At 36.5% G+C, this 25,616-nt stretch overlaps 1 protein-coding gene across 1 annotated transcript in view; it reads left to right on the top strand.

Moving 5' to 3' along the window:
- LAMA2 (laminin subunit alpha 2) overlaps positions 1-25,616 on the top strand; it is a 603,102-nt gene that overhangs the window by 366,201 nt on the left and 211,285 nt on the right. Inside the window, exons 17-20 of the mRNA XM_082855622.1 lie at positions 2,116-2,243; positions 12,196-12,282; positions 20,210-20,421; positions 25,302-25,408. Coding sequence (XP_082711748.1) covers positions 2,116-2,243; positions 12,196-12,282; positions 20,210-20,421; positions 25,302-25,408 — 534 coding nt within the window. The remainder of the gene's footprint in view (positions 1-2,115; positions 2,244-12,195; positions 12,283-20,209; positions 20,422-25,301; positions 25,409-25,616) is intronic.

Here is a 25,616-nt window from a genome sequence, read left to right as displayed (position 1 = left end):
ATCTTTGATAAAGGCGGCAAGAATATACAGTGGAGAAAAGACAGCCTCTTCAATAAGTGGTGCTGGGGAAACTGGACAGCTACATGTAAAAGAATGAAATTAGAACACTCCCTAACACCATACACAAAAATAAACTCAAAATGGATTAAAGACCTAAGTGTAAGACCAGACACTATAAAACTCTTAGAGGAAAACATAGGCAGAACACTCTGTGACAAATCACAGCAAGATCCTTTTTGACCCACCTCCTAGAGAAATGGAAATAAAAACACAAATAAACAAATGGGACCTGATGAAACTTCAAAGCTTTTGTACAGCAAAGGAAACCATAAACAAGACGAAAAGACAACCCTCAGAATGGGAGAAAATAGTTGCAAATAAAGCAACTGACAAAGGATTAATCTCCAAAACATACAAGCAACTCATGGAGCTCAATATCAGAAAAACAAACAACCCAATCCAAAAATGGGCAGAAGACCTAAAGAGACATTTCTCCAAAGAAGAGATACAGATTGCCAACAAACACATGAAAGAATGCTCAACATCATTAATCATTAGAGAAATGCAAATCAAAACTACAATGAGATATCATCTCACACCGGTCAGAATGGCCATCATCAAAAAATCTACAAACAATAAATGCTGGAGAGGGTGTGGAGAAAAGGGAACACTCTTGCACTGTTGGTGGGAATGTAAATTGATACAGCCACTATGGAGAACAGTATGGAGGTTCCTTAAAAAACTACAAATACAACTACCATACGACCCAGCAATCCCACTACTGGGCATATACCCTGAGAAAACCATAATTCAAAAAGAGCCATGTACCACAATGTTCATTGCAGCTCTATTTACAATAGCCAGGACATGGAAGCAACCTAAGTATCCATCAACAGATGAATGGATAAAGAAGATGTGGCATATATGTACAATGGAATATTACTCAGCCATAAAAAGGAATGAAACTGAGTTATTTGTAGTGAGGTGGATGGTTGTAGAGACTGTCATACAGAGTGAAGTAAGTCAGAAAGAGAAAAACAAATACCATATGCTAACACATATATATGAAATCTAAGAAAAAAAAAAAAGAAAATGGTCAGAAGAACCTAGGGGCAAGACAGGAATAAAGATGCAGACCTACTAGAGAATGGACTTGAGGATATGGGGAGGGGGAAGGGTAAGCTGTGACAGAGTGAGAGAGTGGCACGGACATATATACAGTACCAAATGTAAAACAGATAGCTAGTGGGAAGCAGCCGCATAGCACAGGGAGATCAGCTAGGTGCTTTGTGACCACCTAGAGGGGTGGGATAGGGAGGGTGGGGGGAGGGAGACGCAAGAGGGAAGAGATATGGGGACATATGTATATGTATAACTGATTCACTTTGTTATAAAGCAGAAACTGACACACCATTGTAAAGCAATTATACTCTAATAAAGATTATAAAAATAATAAAAAAGAAAAAGTAAAAAACAATGTGTGAGGGAAATTGTTATGTGCCTTGTGGTTTTATTATTTATTGGTATGCATTTTTAATTTTTCAATATTCTCATTTTTAAATTACGAGTTAAGCAAGGCCCTTGCAGCTGTAATACATTAGTGCATTGTCCACATCATCAGAGCCTACTGAGGTCCAAATTAATCTCTGATGTAAAAGGCCATAGTGTCAGAGGTTTTGTAGGATTAGCCATAGTTCTCATTAAATCAGCAGTTGAAGCTGAACAATTGATTTTTACCTAAATCAGGTACAATTTCCATTAAACATATATTATTAAGACTATAACTATACACACACACACACTCACGATCACTTGTATTTCCTTAAAAAAAACAACAAAGAAAAAAAGGAAATACTATTTGCATAATGAAAAATATTTATAATGAATTTCAATCATCTTTTTGTAAGTATGCATATGCTGAAACTAGTGTGTAGTTTATAAGCTAGATATTAAATTAACTTTCAGTGCTCTCTCCCAGCTGTAAAATTGACCATTTAATGTGGAAAATTATTCTTTCTGGCGAGGAATAGACTAATGATTCTGTAGATCTATTTTTGGTAACATGTTGATGCTTGAGACTGAAATAATAAACTCTGATGTGCATTTCTTCCTCAGAACTGTAAGGATCACACTGGTGGCCTATATTGCAATAAATGTCTTCCTGGTTTCTATGGTGATCCTACTAAAGGAACCTCTGATGACTGTCAGCCCTGTGCCTGTCCACTCAATATCCCATCCAATAAGTGAGTAACAAACTTAACCTCTCTCGTGAGCTGGGAATCCAGTTCTGCAAGTGCATTTTTGATATAGAATTTACCCTTTCTCTTGTCACACATAAAAAAGTAATAGATTTATGCATGAATTTCTCAAGAAGATACTGTGAGTTTTTCTAAATATAAAACATTTAAAGTTATGGCTATTTATTCCGCAGATTTTTTAGTATTTTAGCTCTAGTTTGGGGGATTTAATATCTAAGAGACAGAACTTAAATAGATTTTCTAAACCAACTCCAAAGAACAGAAGACATATATTATACAAACATAGACATGTGCCCACAGGCAAGCACTTGCACGCACGCGCACACACACACACACACACACACACATCTTCATACTGTAATAAAAAGACTACTAATATAAATGCTGCTCATTTGGGTCCCAGTCACACAATATTTGTAACTCTTAGGCAAGTCATAAACCCCTCAAAAAGGTAAAATAAGAAATCAGTTAGTTGACCTTTAAGCACCAGTTCTGTCCCTTAGCGCACGGTTTATCATATTATCATATTATGTGTGTGTGTGTATATATATATATATATATATATATATGTATGTTTATCTTATTGAAATAATTATAATGGTATTATATGATAAATTATATAAATATTGAAATATGGGTAATAATTTGCATCTTATTTTACATAAACTACATCTTGAAAAAGTTTAATGCAAACTTCATACAATTTTTCTAGTCATCCAGGTTTCTTTCTGTCTTTTTTTAAAATTTTCTGTTTGTTCACCTAAAATAATAACCTTTTGTAACAGACTTTGATTTTTGTTTGTTTTTGTTTTGCTTTATCAGTTTTTATTGGAATATAGTTGCTTTACAATGCTGTATTAGTTTCCTACTGTACAACAAAGTGAATCAGTCATACATATACATATGTCTACTCTTTTTTAGATTTCCTTCCCATTTAGGTCACCACAGAACACTGAGTAGAGTTCCCTGTGCTATACAGCAGGTTCTCATTAGTTATCTATTTTATACATAGTAGTGTGTATATGTCAAACCCAATCTCCCAATTCATCACCCTCCCTTCCCCCCTTGGTAACCATAAGTTTGTTCTCTACATCTGTGACTCTGTTTCACCTTTGCAAATAAATTCATCTGTACCATTTTTCTAGATTCCACATATAAGCGATATTATACGATACTTGTTTTTCTCCTTCTGTACCACACTTTTAAAAGTATATATTTTGTCTGCTCTTCCTTTTACCTTTTAGGGGAACACTGTATTTCAGCCGCTCTAATTCACTTTCCCCTTAGAGCAGCCATCCCTTAAGCAAATATGTAAGCAAGACCCTGAAACCAAAAATGTTTTTTATTTTAATGGGGCATATTATGTTGAACAATAATCAACACTTTTTACTAGTAAAAATTATAAACTATAGTTTTAAATCAAAGAAATTATAAAAATTTTTCTTAAAGGCAAGCTTAGTGCTTAATAAAATTCATATTATTTTATGTACTTTCCACCTCTTTCTAAATGCTGTATTAATGCTTGCAGAGCAAAAGTTTTTAATGATTTTTAATGAAATCTGTCCGTTACAGTTTTTTAATGTGAAGCTGTTATCAAGTTGGTCATACTCTGAGGTCTTACCCAGGATATTCCTAATGGAAATGGTCTTTTGTTACTAGGGTCCATAAATACTACAAGCTAAAGACTTTGAGAATAATTCTGTCATTAAATTTAAAAGTCCTCATAGGAACTGTGCTTCCTATACTTCATCTCACATGAAATCCTTATCCTCTTTCCTGACAACATCCTCCCTCAGAATTTTCCATCTTAGTCACTGGAAAAGAAGAGAAAGAACTAAGATTTAATGAAAGCAGCCTACTACATTCTAGGCATAGGCTCAAGCACTATATTTGGCATTATTTTACCTTCAAAAACTATTCAATAAGTGGGTCTTATTTTATAGATTAAGAAAAGAGTTTCCGAGTGGGAAAAGAGCATTATAGTGCCAATTCTCAGAGAATTCCTTGATTTAAATGCTGAGTTTCATACTTTCTAACTGTGTGACTCTGGGAAAGTTACTTAAACTCTCTGTGCCTCAATTCTCTTGTCATTAGTTGTGATAATAGGACCCTCTCATAGGGTTCTTGTGAGAATTACGTAAATTAAAATACACAAAGCACCTAAAACAATGATTGAACATGGTGAGCCTTATTTTGCTCAGAGTCATAAAATATTAAAGTATCAGAGTTGGAATTTTAAGTTTAAAGTCCAATGTGCTTTCCATTCCTCTACAGTTTTACATTGAGGGCTTCTTTAAAAATCACACTGCATTTTAAGTGATAGCATTAAGAGACTTAAATGGGAAATGGGGTAACTGTATATTAGTGATCAGAACATTTTCAGAATTTAGGGCATGAGCCTGGGTGGTTACAAAACTGAAGATCCTTTGGTAACCAGGGATGTCAGAGAAGAGGAAGAAGGCAAAAGGAAATCTGGAAAATAATGAATATGTTGGTCATAACGTGACACAAACCTTGCCCTCTGGTGTACTTGTGAAGGGTCAGATCAAGCAGTGGAGAACCTACTCACTTACGTAGCTGAATGGAATTCTCCAGAACCATCCAACATATACAAAACTTTCACTGGGTGAGGAAAACAAAGGGATAGCATCTAGCCACTCATCTACATTGCACTCCTTCTCAGCCAAAATGTCAATGGCATTAGCACAGCTGTCAATTCAGCACAGCTGACCATTCATAGTACCATGGGAATCCTAGCCTAATATATTTGCAGAATAGGTAATTTAGTGAATATGTAGACCTTATGAATTTATCTTCAAATTAGACCAACTAATTACCAATTACTATAAATGCAGAAGAGCCATAAGGGAGAGAACTTTGCTTGGGTAATTATAAGCATTCATGACCCACTCTTCTCTGTTTACTGTGCCTCTACTTTAAAATGGATTCTAATTGTTTTCCTGAAAGGAGAAAGTCAGCAAGCGTTATAATACCATCCGTCAGTGCTAAAAAGGATTGAGGTCCCAGTGTCCAGTGATAAAATGTTCTTTAGTATTGTATTACAGTTCGGTATATTATGCAGATCTTGATTCTTTAAAAATAAAGACAACTCAATAATAACAATGTAAGTTACACCAAATATTTAAAGATTCTTAATTTCAGGTGTTTTCATTTACATTAAATAATTATTAAATTATTAAGTAATAATTTTAACTTTAGAATTGGCAATAGAGGGCAAAAAACAATTTTAAATGCCAGCTTTAAATGTGACATTTTTACCAGGAATTATACCCAGTATCTTGTAATAACCTATAATGGAATATAATCTGTAAAAAACCTGAATCACTGTGCTGTACACCTGAAACTAACGATATTGTAAATCAACTATATTTCAATAAAAAAGTGGCATTTTTATAAGTAGAAAGAGGGAACAGTGATGATCCACTTTGTTTAAAAATTTGTTTTCAGAGGTATTAGGTCTTTTAAATTTAACACACTTTGAAAATTAACATAGTTAAGTTGCACAATAGTGATGAGAAAAATTCATTTTAATCTAATAACCTGAATTTTTTTATTCACTAAATAATGGGGATACTTAATGACTTAGAGAAACTCCCCTTTTAAAAAAGTTTTTAAAAAGTCATTACACTTATAATCTGAGTTAGAAACTATGAGGAATAACTTGACTAGTTACATATTATTCAGAAGATGGGATTTGAATGTTCATAAGTTATTCAGAAAAAAAAAAAATTCAACTAAAGGTTGCTGCAACCTTCATCTAGAATTGTAAGGCTTAGTGATAGTTTTGCCTTGGTGATTTATCTATTTAATCCCCAGTCATAAATCTTATAGGTCATAAGCATTTTGGCTCCAAATTTCTTAGATAATATTGCAAAATAAATCAAATGTGTAGGGAGATAGAGATAGATCAGTATAATTATTATGATGTATGAATACAGACAAGCATATAATATTTAAATTATATATAAAAATATATATATATATCACTTCATCAACTATTTACAGTGTCCACTGTTTGCTTAGCCATCTCACATTGGTGATGTATATATTCTAGCTATAGATTGTAACTAGGTAGTGAAATTTATCTCTAGAGAATAATAATGTAATTATCATTACATTATGTAATAATGCAAATTAAAATGTAAATATTTCAAATGTTTATATTAATTTCTGGCATCACACAGCTTATAGATTAAATATGATATGAAAGAGACACATGATTGTCTGCCCTTGAACACTTAGGATGTGTTTGAATAAATAATATTATTGAAATCATTGTAGATTTTCATCAGTTATATAAAAAAATTGGAGATAATCTTGGCACAAAGCTGAACAGAGAGTAGGCTCTTAATAAGTTCTGTCTACTAATATCATTGTGAATACTACTTCTTTGTGCACATCAGAAATGCTAAACTTTAAATTTGTGAAAGGATGGACCACTTCTAGAGCTGACTTTTGGACTCACTCAAGGGGCCACATTGAATTGTTGTTAAAATTAGTACTTAGAGAAATATAAATATTGTAAGACAAAATTTAAATTTAAGGACCTGTTCATTTCAACAACTTTAGAAATTTTAGAGTGTGCTAGGTATTTTAGAGCACTTTCCCACATACAGTTTTATGTACACACAGGTGATTATCGTGTATCTTACTAGTCCCGTATACCAGAGGGAAAACTAAACTCCAGAGAAATTAAGTTCCTGGATCGTGATCATACAGCTTGCTTGTGGCAGAACCAATATTAGAACCCGTATATTCTGATTCACCTCTCTGTGCTTCTTCCAATGGCACTATAGAAATAGAAACAATTACAGAGACATTGAAGAGAAGCAAAAAAAAAAAAAAATTTAATAGGACTTAATGTTAGACAAACTATGAATGTCCATTGTAAAAAATGACTCTAGTGTTTGGCAACAGCTATGCTAACTCAAATGTAAGGAGCTAGTTGGATGAAAAACTGCAGGTTTAATTACTTAATTTATTGTGGCACTATGCTAAGTATTTGCTTTCGTAATTTATCAGCATGAAGGCTTTACTCAGATCATACTCCTATTTTGCTAAATGAGAAACTCATGTTTAGAGAAACACAGAAAATAACCCAATTCTAATTATAAAATCCAATTATGGACATTACATCAGATTTCACATTATTTAAAGATAATTAAAGAAATATGTTTGCTAAATGGGTCTCCTGAGAATAAAGAGAACAGATATCACTGAACTGAAAGAAGAAAAAACTTATGGAGAAATTTCAAAAATATATGTGATCCAAACCACAGTCATGAAGTAAGATGAGTTTGCCCTTCATTTTTCTCCTCTTTCTCTCAGTTCTCTACTCCTTTAGCAGTTATTCGTGGACAGTCACACCATCTTAGCCCTAGCTTCCTCACTCAGCGACACTTTGCAGCATCTTATCCCTTCTGGTCTGTCTTCCCCTACCCAAGTGTTCCAGGTAACAATTAGCTAAAAGGAGTCCTGCTCTCCTATTTTGTATGCAAACGTAGAACATGTCCTGATTGTCTAACCCCTAATGATGGAAAATTTATGCCAGTGATGAAAAACTTCATTATTTCCTGTCACATCACAGAAACCAAGAGGCAATTCAGTTCCCTCTTGCATTGGCTGTGAGAAAGTTCAAAGCCATATGATCTGCCACTATCCATATGATCTGCCACTATCCAATGAACATATTGTACAATATATACATATACACATATATACGCATTTTTTACAACACACATTCTGCACTCTAAATATACCCCTGATTTTATCTTATTTTTTAGTTTTTTTCTCTTTAATCGTATTGCATCATTTTATCTTAATGTACATATTTTGATAGGTAAGATTAAATGCATTCTGGAACAAAGCTAATTTTATCTGTATTTATACATTCACATACCTAAATACATACACATATGCTCACATACATATTCATTTGTATGTACATATATACACTTACTTATAAATATAAAAATTTACATTCAGCCTTTTAAAAAGACTGTTTCTATGTGTAGTTCCTTACTGTTTATTCCAGCAATAGCTTCTCTTCCTCCCCCTGTTTGTGGAAAAAGCCTGCTATTCTTGATCTCTTGTGTCTTCTGTGGCATGGAGTGGATAATCCAGGAAGCCGAATATTGCCTCTGCTGGTGTAGAGCGAGCCAACTAGAGTTAGATGACATAATCTTGGAATCACTTGAAGTCAACAAAGATCTTACAGTTCCCTCTTTCTATCACAGAACAGTTAGCTTCCTGTATTTGCCAAAATCAGTGTCAAGTTGCTGCATTTGCCAATCCGAATTCTATAGACATTTTTTGTTGTACATGTTTATTTCTCATTCTAATTTTATGTTTGTATTTGACTACCATCTTCTCCATACTTGTAACTGCAGTTACAGCAGTAAGGGAGTGAACCCTCAGTTTACGTTGTTTAAAGAGTATTGAAGCACAAATACAAATATATTTTATGAGGAGCTTTTATTTAGACTCATCATATCAAATAGTTATATTACTAGAAGTTTAAATTCACTTAATTCTGAATACTGGATGGTTATAGGGAAAAGAGAGCATCAAGTTAGAAATCAAAAGTTTTGGATCCCGTGCTAAATTCTCCTGGAAAGTAGCACATGACTTTGAGCAAGAAAAATTATGCCCGCCCTCACCAGCTCATAGGATTTTGTGAAAATGTGATAGAATTATGCATAAAAGCACTCTAAAAATGTAAAGAGCTAGTCAAATCTGATATATTGTTATTGCTTAATTTTTTTCTGAAAAAGCATTGATTTCTGTCAGTGAGTGTGTTTTATTTTCCTTCTGTCAGCCTTAACTGAGGCATGAGTATATTCAAGAACTTGAAATCTATTTTATAAATAGTTTTAAAGTGTCAGAAGCCTTATCAAGAACCTTTGACATGACTTATGGTAAACTAATTTAGGATCAGTAAACAATTGGTAATGGTTTTCTTTCAATCATTGTAGTCCCACATGGGTGGGAAACCTAGGGCTTCTAGTTAAGGGTCACTTTCTCTGCAGATGATGAGGTAGTTAAAGAATGCCAGTTTTAAAAGAAAACATACGTGCATTCCAGAGGTTTGTCAAAATCCAGTCCTCCGTTGTATGTCTGAAAACAATAGCAAATCACGGCATGAGGAGGAAAAAACAATTGTTTCTTTCCATTTTTACGTGTGCCTCTTCTCCTCACTGCGGTCATACTCCTGCCAAGAAAATCACCCTTGGTGAGCTCCCTTTGGGTCATGGGTGGCAAACCACAGGCTGCTCTCTGAAAGATGGGTCCCCTCTCACAGACCATAGACTGGGTGTAACTTGCTTCTGCTGCTCGTGGCAGCCACCAGAACCCCTTAACGTGAAATCTTTTATCTGAGTAAGATTTGTGAACTTAAGATACACCAGACCAGGCTTTTCCCCACTTACCTCACCAGATTCATTTAAATGTTCCACTGAGTTGAAATTTTTTAAATGATAGAGCTACTTGGTTCTAATAGCTTGCTACTATCAAAAAATAAAAATTATTAAATCTTTAAAAACAAACAACCCAAAAAAAAATGGGCAGAAGACCTAAATAGACATTTCTCCAAAGAAGACATACAGATGGTCAATAGACACATGAAAAGAGGCTCAACATCGCTAACTATTAGAGTAATGTAAATCAAAACCACAATGAGGTATCACCTCACACTGGTCAGAATGACTATCATCAAAAAGTGTACAAATAATAAATGCTGGAGAGGGTACACTGTTGGTGGGAATCTAAATTAGTGCATCCACTATGGAAAACAGTATGGAGGTTCCTTACAACACTAAAAATAGAGCTACCATGTGATCCAGCAATCCCACTCTTGGGCATATATCCAGAAAAGATGAAAACTCTTAATTGGAAAAGATATGTACACCCCAATGTTCATAGCAGCACTGTTTACAATAGCCAAGACATAGAAACAACCCAAGTGCCCATCAATAGAAGACTGTTTAAGAAAATGTGGTATATATATAAACAGAATATTACTCAGTCACAAAAAGAATAAGATAATGTCATTTGCAGGAACATGAATGGACCTAGAGAATATCATACTAAGTGAAGTAAGTCAGACAAATAATATATGCTATCACTTATATGTGGAAGCCAAAAAATAATACAAATGAATCTGTATACAGTAGAGGTCCCCAACATCTGGGCCAAGTACCGGTAGTGGTCCACGGCCTGTTAGGGACCAGGCCACACAGCAGGAGGTGAGCAGCGAGGGAAGCTTCATCTGCCGCTCCCCATTGCTCGCATTACCACCTGAACTATTCCCTCTGCCACCGGTCCATAGAAAAATTGTCTTCCACGAAATTGGTCCCTGGTGCCAAAAAGGGTGGGGATCGCTGACATACAGAACAGAAACAGACTCACAGACATAGAAAACAAACTTATGGTTACCGAAGAGGAAAGGGAGTGGGAGAGGGATAAACTAGGAATACGGGATTAATAGATACAAACTACTATACATAAAATAGGTAAGCAACAAGGATTTACTAAATAACACAGGAAACTCTATTCAATATCTTGTAATAACCTATCATGGAAAATAATTTAAAAAAAAAAATATATATATATATATATATATATATATATATAAAAAACTGAATTACTTTCTGTGCACCCAAAACTAACACAATCTTGTAAATCAACTATACTTCAGTTAAAAATAAATAAATAAAAGAAATAATAACTATTTACAGGACTACTATGAGTTAAGCCAAAGGGAGATTATTTTAAAAAATAGGACGCACGATCGGATCTGCACAAAAGTTAAGAAAGTATTCCAAAGTCATACAAGTGTCAGGAGCAAAACGAGCTCAGTGTTTAATTTGTAGTTCTCTCTTTAATTCATTTAGCCATCAAGCAAACCTCTACTGAATTGTCCTGTCATATATAATAGAAAATAAATCTATTTAGGGAAAACATAGTGAGAGAAAGAGTAGTTGGGGACATTTCCTTTGAAACGGCAGAGGAGCAGAGGTCACAGAATTCAAACAGTTGATGGCTCTGCAAAGAGCCCATGTGTCACTTCTGAGGTAACGGTCCATGCGCGCAGGCTGTCTCTCACAAGGCAAAGAAGTATGGCCAGAGTCGAACAGGTTGATGAAGGCTAAAGCTAGTACGTAATTACTCTGCTAGCTCCTGACTTGGTGTTCAACTCCGTGACTTCAGACACCCAGGATGGAAATATGTACAACGAGAGAGGTAAACTTTGGAACATGCCAGAAGATATGAAATGGCAAGGTTGTTTTGGTTTGTTTCGTTTTATTATAAATTTAGGCGGAATATGCATGCTTGATCTCATCTGAAAGCTTTTCTGAGGGTTCTGTCTGTGTAAACAGTGTAACCCTGAGTACACGTGGGCAGCAGCCTGCACACACACACACATCCACGCCCATGACAGAAGTACTGGACAGAGGAACCCCATCACCACCACCACCACTACCACAGCTTCCACTACCACATACTGAGTTTTCCAAAATCTCTAACAGATTTCTCTGGGTTGCTTCAAATTCATCAGGATTTGGCTAGAGAGAAAGTATGTGAGACTGTATTTTTCCAGGCCCAGGGAATCCCTCAAGAGCAGCTATACAGTCCCACTTGTTACTGATGATCAGGGACCCAGAACAGTCAAAAATCAGTTAATAGCATGTCACAGGGATACTGTTTTCCGTTGGACTGTGTTCACGTCTGCAGAAATAGCAGTGTCATTTTATCCTGGATTGGCCAGATCCTACTCTCCGTCTGTGAGACGAGAATGACTAGCCTGTACCCTTTTGTCACAGCAACATGCGAAGAAGAGAAATGAAAATATGCTGCTAATGACTTTGTGTATATGCTTCTTCCTTGTCGCCTTTGTTTCCCAATGACATCAACATAGCTTTAGCCCGACGTGCCATTTGGACCGAAGTCTTGGCTTGATCTGTGATGAATGCCCTGTCGGGTACAGAGGACCACACTGTGAGAGGTAAGCACATACTACACTGCCTTTCAATGTGATTTCCACGTTGGGAGTTATAAAAACCACAGGCATTATCATCCTTCTCACTATCCCAGAAAAGCCGCCACACTCAGGTGAAATAAAGTTTCTCACCACACTTGTCAAACAAATGCGGTATATTTTTATAGTTTATTTATTCTCTAGAAATTGCTCTATAAATCTCCATTCACTCAGAGAGTGTTTGATTAATGTTTTAATCTTAAAGGTTAAGCATTAACCTGCAATCTTTCTAGAAAGTATTGTTCAAGTGGAAAGTCATGCACTTTAAGATTTATCTTACTGTCTACGTTGGCAACATTTATTTTTCATAATTAGCTTTTTGTCCTTAAAATGTAGCTTAAATGTGTGTAGTTCATAGTTCAGCAAGTGGTCCATAATTTACCTTAAATATATTTGAAAATTGAAACAAAATGTAATTTATTATCATGATTTATATTCTCATCTAATTACTTCTAAGCCAGTATTTTAATTCCCGTTGATTTTACTAGGTTGTTTTGCAGTGGAGCCAGGGATATTATTTTATGTAATTCGTGTGATTATTTTTCCTCCTAAAATCTTTTGGAGGAAAAGGTTCTTCTGTATTTCAGTCTCACTGAAAATGGTACAAAATTCTCCCATAATGTCATTGACAAACACAACAGCATCTCCTGGGTGTAGCACTGAAAATAGTCCCTTTTGTTTCCATCACTAGAAGGTGGGTGGGGGTCAAGGTAGGGGGAGAGGCAGAGAAAGTAACCTGCTTTCACCCAGCATCACCAAGGCTAACGCCACAGAGGGCTATTTCTGCCTATCCTTTCCTGTCCCCTTGGCAGCCATCAACCCTATTTCAACAAGGCTCTATAAAGTTAATGAAGGAAGAGCCAATCACCCAGAGAGAATTTAACCAGCAGCTAGCAGTCTGTGGACACAGTGCCCGTGACAGCTCCTAGCGGCAGCAAGTACTGTTTGTGAGTATGGCAGCATCTGTAAATGAGTAATGGAGGAACAGAACTGAAATAAGGAGGGTTTATTTGCAGTTGAGAAACTAGAAGTCTTTGATTGTGTTTTTTTTTAAAAAAAAGGAGGACACATGCATATTACTTACTGTAATAGGAGAACATATCATTGCCAAGACAGATTTACATCAAATGCCTAATCCCTCTGGCTCACTACAGGCAACCTTTTTTTTTAGCAACTGGAAAATGACAGCTGCTCTGTCATACAAGGCCATTAAATCCATTTATCTAGGGGGACTTAGTTTCTGATGTATTTATACCGCTTTGCTCCATGAGATGTATTTTCTGTATACGTTAGACAATGGTTTCTGAACCATCTACAATTTAAAATCCTACATTTTATTTAAGAAACATTTGTTTGGCAACTACCATGTGCTGTGCATGGGGCTAGACATAGGCTATAAACAGATGTATCCTACCATCCTTGCCCTCAAGCAGCTCACATTTTTAATGTGGGTGAGAATATTTGAACATATTCTGGAGAACATTCTGGTCTGAATAATAAAATTCACCTAGGAAAGGAATACCTGACAAAAAGGATGATTTCCTGTCTAAAACCTTTATTAATCTGATCCAAAAGAAGAGAGAAACATGCCTCAAATGGCATATCTTACCTCTAATTCAAGTTTTTCAGTCAAAAATAACTTTAATCCATTATTATATGGAAGATGTGATATTATATTTTTCTAGCCAGAATACAGATTAGGGTTTTACAGGAATATTTAGAGTCTATCATTTCTTTGTGTTTGTAGGAGCTAAGAAGTCCATTAGATGGATCCAAAATATTAGGAGAAACATTTTGGGGGATGTGCAGGCTGAAGTAGACCGGGGTGTGAGGGAGAATAAGGGTCAGGGAAGGAAGGAGATATGGGTTGGACTGAAAATCCTGTAATCAAAAGTATTCTGTGAGTGATTGGTGTAATCAGTTATACATATCATCTACACAAAATCAGCATTGAAAAACTGAAGCTGTGTTTTCCAAGTTATAGATGTTCTTGGAATAGAGTTCTGTGATCACTTACATTTGGGAAGCATCTATTAGCATGTGAAAGGTTCTGACCAGTCCTGGAGTGAAAAAAATCTCTTCAACTTGTTTAACTCATCATTTTCTAATCTTACGTGACCATAAATTCCCTACTTTTATTATATAGCAAGAATGCATCTCAGACTCAGATAGACAGGAATTATAACTTTATATTTTTATCTCAGTTTAATTTCTACTTTGAGATCAAATTCTTTATATGTAGGAGCTGTGAGGGCTTGGACACATAATCTCAGTCAAGTACACTTTAAACTTACCCAGTGTTATATGTCAATTATGTTCCAGTTTTTAAAATTTTTTCTCTTCTCCCCACTTTCCACCTCTAGCTTTGGTTAGAACCAAAGTTCTAACAAGCTTACTTATAGTACCAACAGCCTTGAATGCTGGAATGAGAGTGTGTGTGTGTGTGTGTGTGTGTGTGTGTGTGTGTGTGTGTGTGTGTGTGTGTGTGACTGTTTTGGGTAGTGCACATATAGTAGGGCCAACCTGTTCTGAGTAGTTCATCCAAATGCATTTCTGCTGACCTCTTCCTGTTTCCTGTCCTCCTGATTACCTTTGCCCTCAGGTCTAATAACTCTCCCCACTACTGTCCTACCACTCGTGGGCACACAGGACACATACTGCTGTCTTCTTTCCAAACTGGGATCCACCAACATGCCTACTCTCATCATTTCTCCTCCATCTGCCTTTCTAACTCCATCCCATTTCCTGTTTGGGGATGAATTGCAGGAGGATGTGCCACACTCATAGAAATGGTGACCTTTAAAGGCAAAGTCCAAAAGATTCCTATGTTTCTGCTTTCCTTCCTGTCAGATCCCTTGACTCAGTCAAGCAGCACAGATGGTCTTGCTGCTTAAATTGAGGGAAGGGAGAAAAATTGTGAACAAGAGGACGGCAAAACAAGATATGACAAAATATGGACTGATAGTCTGTCACACATAGGACACTGGTTACAGTTTTCAGAAACTTTTGCTTGCGGCCAAAGCACTCATCCCTTGAGACAGTACTGCTTTCCTCTGACTAGGGACTGTTTTAAACAAAATGAAAAGAAGAGAACCAGGGGTGAGGGAACTGGGTATTCATCATGGATCATGGCACTTTGCTAAGATTCTAGGATATTATCTGGACAAGAAGAGAAAAATATAGAAAAACAAGGAGACAGTATTTTGAAGGGCAAAAAGGGATGAGTGCCGGAGCATCAAGTGAAATTAAAAAGAACATGGAGAAAAAAAAGTGAGCTAAATGCTGATGACATCTGCTCTACTGGGTACTAAGCTACTTTCTGAATAAGTTTGTAGCCTCAGCAACATATCACACTTCATGGAGACAGACATTTTAAGAGACTGTGACAGGTTCATCCAATGAGATCCATAGGGCCACAAGAAACTTAATGAGCTATGTGGACCCCTTAAACCCTGTCCCCTCCTGAGCTGGGAAGTTTTTTATGTCCTCCCTAAGTAAGGAGAGAGAAGTCAAAGGTAACTTTAATTTCTCAATTGCCACAGAGAATGCAGAAGGTATTTGAATTCAATTGCTTTGTATTTGGAAAATTTACCTACAGTTTTATCCACATGATTTATATTCAGTGTCAGAGAAGCCCCTTTTTGTTTGTTTTTTTTTATTTCAATTCCAAAATCCAATTTAGATATTCTCTGCTTCAGAAACGTCTTGACTCTGAACCAAGTCTAATTGTCATCTGATCACTATGATGGTGAGAATTTCTGCTCATGGCTGAGTCTCCTTGATCCCTGAGTCCTGTATGCAGAGCATGGGGTTACAGAAATTAGAGATGAGAGACAGTTATGCTTACTCAGTAGTGCCATTAGGAAAATTGTGACTGGAAGTGAGGTTTCAAAAGGCTGCTCATCTGTGGTTGTGCAGTGCGTACACTGCACAAAAGTGCTCAGCCAAGGGGGAGAGTGGGGGCTCGAATCCAGTGTGCCCTCTTCTTGCCAATACACTAGTGCCCTCTTCTTGCCAATACGCTAGCTGTGCTGTGCTTGGGTGCCCAGCCACGTCTAGTCTTCTGTTCATTTTTCTGCATCTGCCCAGACAGAATCTTTTTTTTTAATTTGCCGAAAGGCACCATATAAGCAGGCACAATTCCTCAGTCTTCAGCTGATTCAGTCAAGTGGGAGGTAGTAAGAATACTTGCTACCACAGTTGCAGTTCCACAACCATTCCCATTTAAACTTCAGCCACCCTCCCCTGTGCCTTTGCCAATACTGCTTCCTCTGCCTGGAAGACTGCAGCCCTTCCCCCACCTCTGCCTGAGACCAACTCTGCTTCGCTCTTAAAATTCAGCTCTGTCATCCTGAAAGGGTCCTTGATGAATCCTAGCTCGAGTTGGTTGCCCTTTTCTATACTTCTTTAACAGTATTTGCATATCTCTAATAGTTCACTGCTACATTTTTAACTATAGATGACCCTAGAAAAACATGGGAGTTAGGGGCACCGACCCCTGTGTGGTTGAAAACAGTTGGCCCTCTGTATCCACAGTGTGGTATCCGCACATTAAACCAACCTCGGACCACGTAGTACTATAGTACTTATTGAAAAAATCTGTGTAGAAGTGGACTCACGCAGTTCAAACCCATGTTGTTCAAGGTTTAACTCTATATCTTTCTTCTCCATGGCCTGTAGTATAAAGGCTGTTCCTTATTTATATTAGTATCATGTGCAAGTGCTCAGTAGATGTTTAAGGAAGAGTGGGAGGGGAAAAAAAGCAAGAGCTTTTCTAACTTGCTTAGAGAGACTGAAGCATTGTTTTCAGTCTATAGATAGGAAGAACGTAGACCAAAGATTTTAGCCAAAAGTTGTTGAAAAATGATGGAGCAGAATGAAATAGAGAAAAGTCTCACCAATTTCCTTTCTTCTTTTCATTATTGTTTCTCTCCACTGCCATTTCCTCTCTCTCTCTCTCTCTCTCTCCCTCCCTTCCTCCCTCCCTCCCTCCCTCCCTCTCAGTCTTACTCTCACTTAGATAGATAGATAGATAGATAGATAGATAGATAGATAGACAGACATATATATATATATATACCTTCCTTTAATATTGTTCCTAAGTCATCTTACGTAACTGCATGTGTTATCTACATTTAAAGAATCTCTTTCTAAAATATTGCAATTCGATTTGAAAAAAAGTTAGCAAATGTGCAAAGGAACAGGGACTTTGTCATGTTAAGGTCCATCTCTAGCAAAAAAAAAATCCAGTTAACTCTCTGTTTACAAATGTCTTCCTTTTGCCTTTCATATGAAAATGAGAGGACTTTAGATTTCAACTAACAATTTGTTTTGGTAGAGTGAAAGTCTGAGAAGCTGGAAAGGTCTAAAGGACTGTGATTTACACTAATGTTAATTAGATGAATCCAACTTGATCAGACTATAAAACGCTATTATTAATACAAGTTATATGATTAGCGGTATTGTATTCACTGACCCTAGAATTACCTTTTAATTTCTGTTGATGGGACTTCCCTGGTGGTCCAGCAGTAAAGAATCTGCCTTACAATGCAGACGATGGGGATTCGCTCCCTGGTCAGGGAACCAAGATCCCACATGCCCCAGGGCAACTAAGCCCACGTGCCACAACTACTGAGCTTGCGTGCCTCAGCTAGAGCCCATGTGCCACAAACTACAGAACCCACGCGCTCTGGAGCCTGTGTGCCACAACTAGAGAAGAGAAAACCTGCACGCCACAACTAGAGAGAAACCCGCGCACCACAATGAAGAGCCCTCACGCCTCAGTGAAGATCCCATGTGCCGCAACTAAGACCCGATGCAGCCAAAAATAAAACAATTAAAAAATATATAAATAATAAACTAATTTAAAAAATTTCTATTGAAACATTTCTGTAAGTCTCTAAGAATACTGTTCTATGTATAGAAACACACACACACCTGCACACCCCTAATAAAATCTGAATGCTTACTTTCAGTGAAGTGCCATATGAATGACGTATCATGTATATTTAGTAAGTCTCCTTACATGTCCTACAACAAAAAGTAAAAGACAGATGCCTCTTCAGTTATTCTATTTAATTGTAATTATTTTCTCATGGATTGAGTTGGTTTTTTAAATTATGGTTGTGGGAGAATTTGGGACTTAATTGCTATCTACGTTAAAAAAAAAAATTACAAGATCTTGTTATATAGCACCCTCTCTCCTGAGGGCAGTAAGTCATTTTGAGGAAAGTGAACTGAAAATAATGGGGGTTTGTTATCTGTGATAATGATCATTGAATATTGTTATTCTGGTGGAGCAAAGTCACTCTCTTAATGGTAAACAAAATGAGATGTGAATATATGTGGGTGTGATCATGAGCTCTGAATATCAAGTAAGGCAAGAAGAATCGGATTAAAATTCAAAAGGATTTTCTTCTTATCATTATTGACTACCACTCCTGAAGGGATTGTGGAGGAATTTTATGCACTAAAATATTAGTTCATTTTTACAACAGAGAATTAATAATTAATATTTGTGGGTGGCAGTATTCTTCCAAGCAATATTTATACAATGACTTTCACAATTTATAAAAGATTTTGTTAAAATTAAAACTAGTAATCTCATTAAAAATTATGATAAAAGGTTAATTCTACAAGATTATTATGGTACCTATAAATGTTCTAGAAAACTTAGACTAATCAATGTATCTTACCAAATTAATGACTTTGCCCCACAATCATGATATTATTAAAGTATCCTTATATGATGTACTGTATTTAAACCATTTCTCTTTCTAGAGTAGAGAGCACTTTTCTCTACGTATCTGTAAGTAGATGAGCATAAACATAATGTACTTTTGAGATATATTCCCCTTCAATTTTGACCCTTGCCGTAAAGGACTTTCTGTTTTGCTAAGATGGCACAGAAAACAGAGCTAGCCTGACCATAAGACTTCAGATGTACTGTTTCATTTCTCCTTTGGCAAGTGGAGCTTAATATGAAGCATAAGCAAATGTAACTGAAAGAGAAAACAGAGTAGAATATAAATAAGTACTTCCTATAAAGGTGTATCTGTGCCTCTGTAACATTAAGTAGCATTGTAAAACATAACGGTGTGGTTAAAGGGAAATTTGATACTATAATTGAAAAAAATCTCTCCCATGCCTCACAAATAAATGAACTTTTGTTTTTCCAATAATATGTACAATAGTGTTTAGTCCTTTAAAAAAAAAAAAAGAACTGGAGTTTGCTAATAAGAGCTCTGGGCACCATTAAGCCTCGCCTTATGTCATGTTACCATAATATGCAGCAGGCCTGCTACTCAGTAAAGACTCTTCAGTGGAAACCTGCCTCCATATGGTGTGCAAATGTATAAAAGCCTATTAGTAAGGCAGACGTACGGCCCTCACACAAATGATGAGGCTTTTTCGATTTTCTATTTAATAAACTCTGAATTCTCACTACTGAGTTGCCTTGTGAGCCTGCTTCCCCACAACAAGCTCTTGCTGCAGCAACAGAAACGTGTGAACCTTACATATGTGTACAGGAAACAACCAGCTGCGTACATATGTGTTGTCCTGCAAAGGCTTTCCAGCGTGGACCTGGATCCTGCCGCAGTGCCAGTGGCGGATTTCTTATTATGCTTTGGTCTCGTCTTCAGTGCCAGTGACAAGTTTTTTTTTTTTTTCTGGCTGAAATCTAATTACTAGTGGGGCTGGCAGGGTTTCATCTTGTATCTACACTGCAGTAACAGAAAAACATTCTTTTAATCACCTTGCATTTGAGAAAAGGAGCGCTTAAAGGGAAAGCATATCCTGGGAGAGGGATAGAATGAAAAAATATGTAAACATTGCCCCCAAAGGGTTTCATGAGTTCCTTCCAAATACTCACTGATGCAACTTTTCACCTTAGGTGTGCAGAAGGCTATTTTGGACAACCTTCTCTACCTGGAGGATCGTGTCAGCCATGCCAGTGCAATGACAACCTCGACTTCTCCATCCCTGGCAGCTGTGACAGCTTGTCTGGCTCCTGTCTGATATGTAAGCCAGGTACAACAGGCCGGTACTGTGAGCTTTGTGCTGATGGATATTTTGGAGACGCAGTTGATGCAAAGAACTGTCAGAGTAAGTCCTGAACTATTGATGCCCCTGACAGAATTGATGCATTGCACCTCAAAGTAACTGATGAGTTCTTGAGTGGGGATTGGAGGGTAGCAAATTATGTGTAATACATGTAAGATAGATAGATACACAGCCTATACACAGAGTCTGAATATTCTAATACATTTCTTTGTGCTAATAGATTAAATCCTTTCAAAACTGCTGCATTGTTGAAGTATCATTTTTCAAATGATACACATATCTCTGTTTCCACATGGGATGAAGATTTTTAAATAAGTTTCTGTCTATGACAGGAAAGAAGAATTTGAAAATTAGGTAGCCCCTATTTATCCTTATTGTTTATTACATTTCTAACCATTTTCTTGAAATAAATTTATCAGTCCGTATTATTTCATTAGTACCTGTCAGTAGATATTAATCTGTTATGCTTTCATATGTAAACTTTACATTCTAGCATTTCACAGCAGGTGTAAAATTCTGCCAATATTCTTACACACTGGCATTTGTAACTGTTGAGGTATTAACCTTAGGACTACTCACAGAATGCTATTTCTGTGTTTTACTTCCACAAATTAGCTATTATAGGACTTCATCCATATTAGTCAGTACATTCCTACCCTCATCTTGATCTCTTCAGCTGTATTTTTTGGTGTTGCATAGAATTTACAAATAATTTATATTAGTGGCAATATATTATGCAAGAGAGATTTCATTGTGGAGAATTAAATGGAACGAGCATCCTTGTTAGTCCACGTTACTGCTGGACACTGCCATCATCAACTTCACCTGCTGTGATAATCTTTAGGCAGAGCAGGTTATGATACCAGCTCAATATTCACTTCTGCAGACTTCGTTATCTAAGAAGGGACTCTTCCAATCATTCAGTTGGGTCCCAGGACCTGCAACAATACAGAAACCACTGGAAATGTTGTGCCTGTTAGTATCTCTGCTGTAAACACCAAAGACCTGCTAGTCCCGTCCCCCATTTCAATAAGAAATGTGTCTTTCTACTCACAGGTTTGGAAGATAAGTGCCAGCTTTTTGTCATTTAAAAATGACAATTTATTGAATCAAAAACAAACCACTCTCTGGGACAGTCTGCAGCTATTAATATCACGTGTAAATTGTCAATTGTTTTTAAATCAAAATTTCCAACAGGCTCAGAAGCACCTTTAAACACTGTGGGTTTATGGCATCTGTGTAAAACCATAAGGAACTTAAGAAATTCTCCAGTTCAAACTCATCATCTAGGGTCTACACTTTCTACCTATGTGATGCTGGGCAAGACGTTTGACCTCGCTGAGATTCAGTTTCCTCATTTACATAAAGGGTCCTAATTTTCAATGAGGATTAAAGGATCTAGCATGTGAGAGTATCTAGTAAGCTGCCTGGGGCATGGGCTACTCACACATGGTAGCTCCTTTGGTAGAGATGCTCACTAATTCTGAGGCTGTGTTACTCGCTGAATGACCTCATTTTCTATCTTCCAATAACCCCCTCCATAAAGTTGAAGAGACAGTTCCACTCTTTATTGTGGTAAATTCAGGATCTGTGGCATGAAGTCTTAACACATAGAAGAATATGGTATAAAAACATTTTGAACCATCACCAATTTTTATATCACTTGCCATGAAGTATAGACACAATTATGTTTTTAATGCTCTTTAGCATATAAAAATACCAAAACACATTTATTTTCTATTTTTAACTTTTCATAGATATAATAGCTCTTCTATGCATAGTTAGTAAACCTTTACAAAAAGAAAATTCATAATAAACTATTATTTTAGTTTCCTCTGGATCTGTTCATGAAAAGTACACCACTACTAAGAAATATATTTTGCTTTTTAAATTTATATACATATTTCTGTGTCATACATTTCATTTAAAAATGCCACTTAAAAATTCTATATTGCTTTTGTTTTTTGTTTTGTTTTGTTTTGTTTTTGCATTATGTGGGCCTCTCACTGTTGTGGCCTCTACCATTGTGGAGCACAGGCTCCGGACGCGCAGGCTCAGCGGCCATGGCTCACGGGCCCAGCCGCTCCGCGGCACGTGGGATCTTCCCGGACTGGGGCACGAACCCGTGTCCCCTGCATCGGCAGGCGGACTCTCAACCACTGCACCACCAGGGAAGCCCAGCTTTTGTTATTTTTAAGATGACTTTTTAGTAAATTTAATCTTGTATTCCCCACTCTAAGAAAAAGTGGCTTTTAATTTATAAATTATTTGAGATTTTTAAAATCGATGTATCATATATATATATATATGAAATATATAAAGAGATTAAAAGTATATATAACAATTCTATTAGCCAAATGAAATGGATATTTAAAGAAAATATTTTCTTCAACCTCTTCTCACACACCAGCTATAGACTATCTGTAGGCTATTACCTGAGTAAGATAACTGGCTGGGACAAGTTTTTAAATGGCCACCCAACAAGTATCAAGTTAGCAGACACTGAAGACCAAACTATTGGAAGAAAAATCAAGCAGTTTTTAGGAAAGCAGTAAAACTAAGTAGTGCTTCCAGCCCCATGAACAGATAAATAGTGCAGGCTGATGGAACAGCTATTTATAATGTATTTATAAGTTGTGCTCAAATCAAAGTATTCAGAGACATGAAATATTGTACAAAATTTACAAAAACCATCTACGAATAGTCTAAATTCCCATGTCATCTCCCCGTGACATTTTTACTCTGGTATCAATGCAATTATATGTACCATTAAAAATACACTTGTGGAGTACAGAGTGAACCATTAATTACTGTTCTATTTGTGAAAAAGCTTCTTAATTTTTAGGCTGATTTATTATGTGTTTCAGAATAACATCAGACAACTTTGTAACATAAAAATGACAAAAGGTTACTTAAACCAAATACATTTTCTATCTTTGGAGATAGTATATAATATATACTATCATAGTAATAAGGTTTATAGTATATAAACTGAGGATAGTATATATCTTCCTCAGTTTAAAAATTATAATGCTGTACTCCTAATACACTTGAAAAAGTTGTTTTTATCTTATATACATTTTATTGAATATGTTTGACATATAACGTGTAAATTTAAGGTGTACAATATGTTACTTTAATAAATTTATATATTGTAACATGGTTGCCATTGTAGCAATATTTATCCTGTTACATAATTTGTAGTACAATATTGTCTATATTCATTATACTGTGCATTAGATCACTATAGCTTATTAACTACTTGTTGCAATTTTTTACCCTAAACAGCAATAATTTTATCCCCCCATTCTCCATCCTATGGTAACGATCATTTTACTGTTTTTTTTTATGAGTTTGACTTATTTAGATTCCGCATATAAGTGATATCATACAGTACTTGTCTTTCTTTTTTTTTAATTTATTTTTATTTTTGGCTGCATTGGGTCTTCGTTGCTGTGCGAGGGCTTTCTCTAGTTGCGGCAAGCAGGGGCCACTCTTCATCGCGGTGCGTGGGCCTCTCACTGTCTTGGACTCTCTTGTTGTGGAGCACAGCCTCCAGATGCACAGGCTCAGTAGTTGTGCCTCACGGGCCTAGTTGCTCCGCGGCATGTGGGATCTTCCCAGACCAGGGCTCAAACCTGTGTCCCCTGCATTAGCAGGCAGATTCTCAACCACTGCACCACCAGGGAAGCCCAGTACTTGTCTTTCTATATCTGACTTATCTCACTTAGCATAGTGTGCTCAAGGTCCATCCAAATGGCAGGATTCCCTCCTTCCTCATGGCTGAGTAATATTCCATTGTGTATATACATCACATCTTTTTATCCATTCACCCACTGATGGGCAGTTAGGATGTTTCCATATCTTGGCTATTGTGAATAATGCTGCAGTAAACATGGGAGTGCATATATCTCTTCAAAACACTGTTTTCATTTATTTTGGGTATATATCCAGAAATGGGATTGCTGGATTGTATGGTGGATCTGTTTTTAACATTTTGAGGAAAATCCATATTGTTTTCCATAGTGGTTGGACCAGTTTACACTCCCACCAACAGTGTATAAGCGTTCCCTTTTCATCACATTCCCACCACCACTTGTTGTCTCTTGTCTTCTTGATGGCAGCCATTTTAACAGGTGTGAGGTGATATCTCATTGTGGTTTTGATTTGCATTCCCCTGATCAGTAGTGATGTTGAGCATCTTTTCATGTGCTTGTTGGCCACTTTGATATCCTCTTTAGAAAAATGTCTACTTGGTTCTATGGTCTTACATACTTTCCTAATCTTAAAGGTATGTATATATTTCCCCTCAAGCTCATTTTTTGAGCTTAACACAAAAACTGGCGTATTGTAAATAATCATTAAATTGGAAAAAATTTATTAATTTTGCTTCATTAATTTTAAAATTAATATTATGCCATGGGTGCTATTCATTTTGATAACTTCTCAAAATTATTTCAGCTCTAGAGTCAGTATGCATTACTTATATTGAGACTATATTTTAGGTGCTACCCCAGTGTATCTGTGAAGAAGCAAAACAGCTGGAGGACGGGTGGAAAGAACCTTTTACCTGAAGTCAACTATATCACCTACTAATCATGTGGCCTTGTTTGAGTTATGGCTACGTGGAAATTCAGTGTCTTCATTCTCAGAATTTGAATACTAATGGTGACATTAGTATTTTCACAGCATATGAATGTGCCAGGAACTGTGCTGTTGCTTTACATAAATATCTCTACAGCTTATAAAGTGGGTGTAAACATCAAATAATATAATGCTTAACAGAACCCCTAGCAATCAGAAAACATTCTATTCTAAAACTTTGTGGCCAGTGTTACCACCTGGGGGATATTACTATTTAACAAACCTATTAAGACTATTAGAACATTTTTCCCAATCACAGGTCTCTCTTCTCTTTGCAGCTTGCCTCTGTAATGCCAACGGCTCCTTCTCTGAGGTTTGCCATGCCCAGACGGGACAGTGTGAATGCAAACCTAACGTGCAGGGGCGGCAGTGTGATGAATGTAAGGTAAGAAGTAGGAGCTGACCATGATTACTTCTTCCTTCAAACTTCTCATTGGCTTTCACTGATGAACTCCTGAGCATATTGAAAGACAAGTTCAGGAATATCTCACTGTACATACAAAATTACTGTGATCATTGAAATGTTTTTTTCAAAATAGAACAAAATTTACCAAATACTAGCATTTGACCCTCAACCTATATGTCCTTGGTAG

The sequence above is a fragment of the Leucopleurus acutus genome (assembly GCF_964270905.1).
Source record: "Leucopleurus acutus genome assembly, chromosome: 15".
Lineage (NCBI taxonomy): Eukaryota > Metazoa > Chordata > Mammalia > Artiodactyla > Delphinidae > Leucopleurus > Leucopleurus acutus.
Note: the sequence above shows the minus strand (reverse complement) of the source record. Positions and strands in the feature narration are given on the sequence as shown.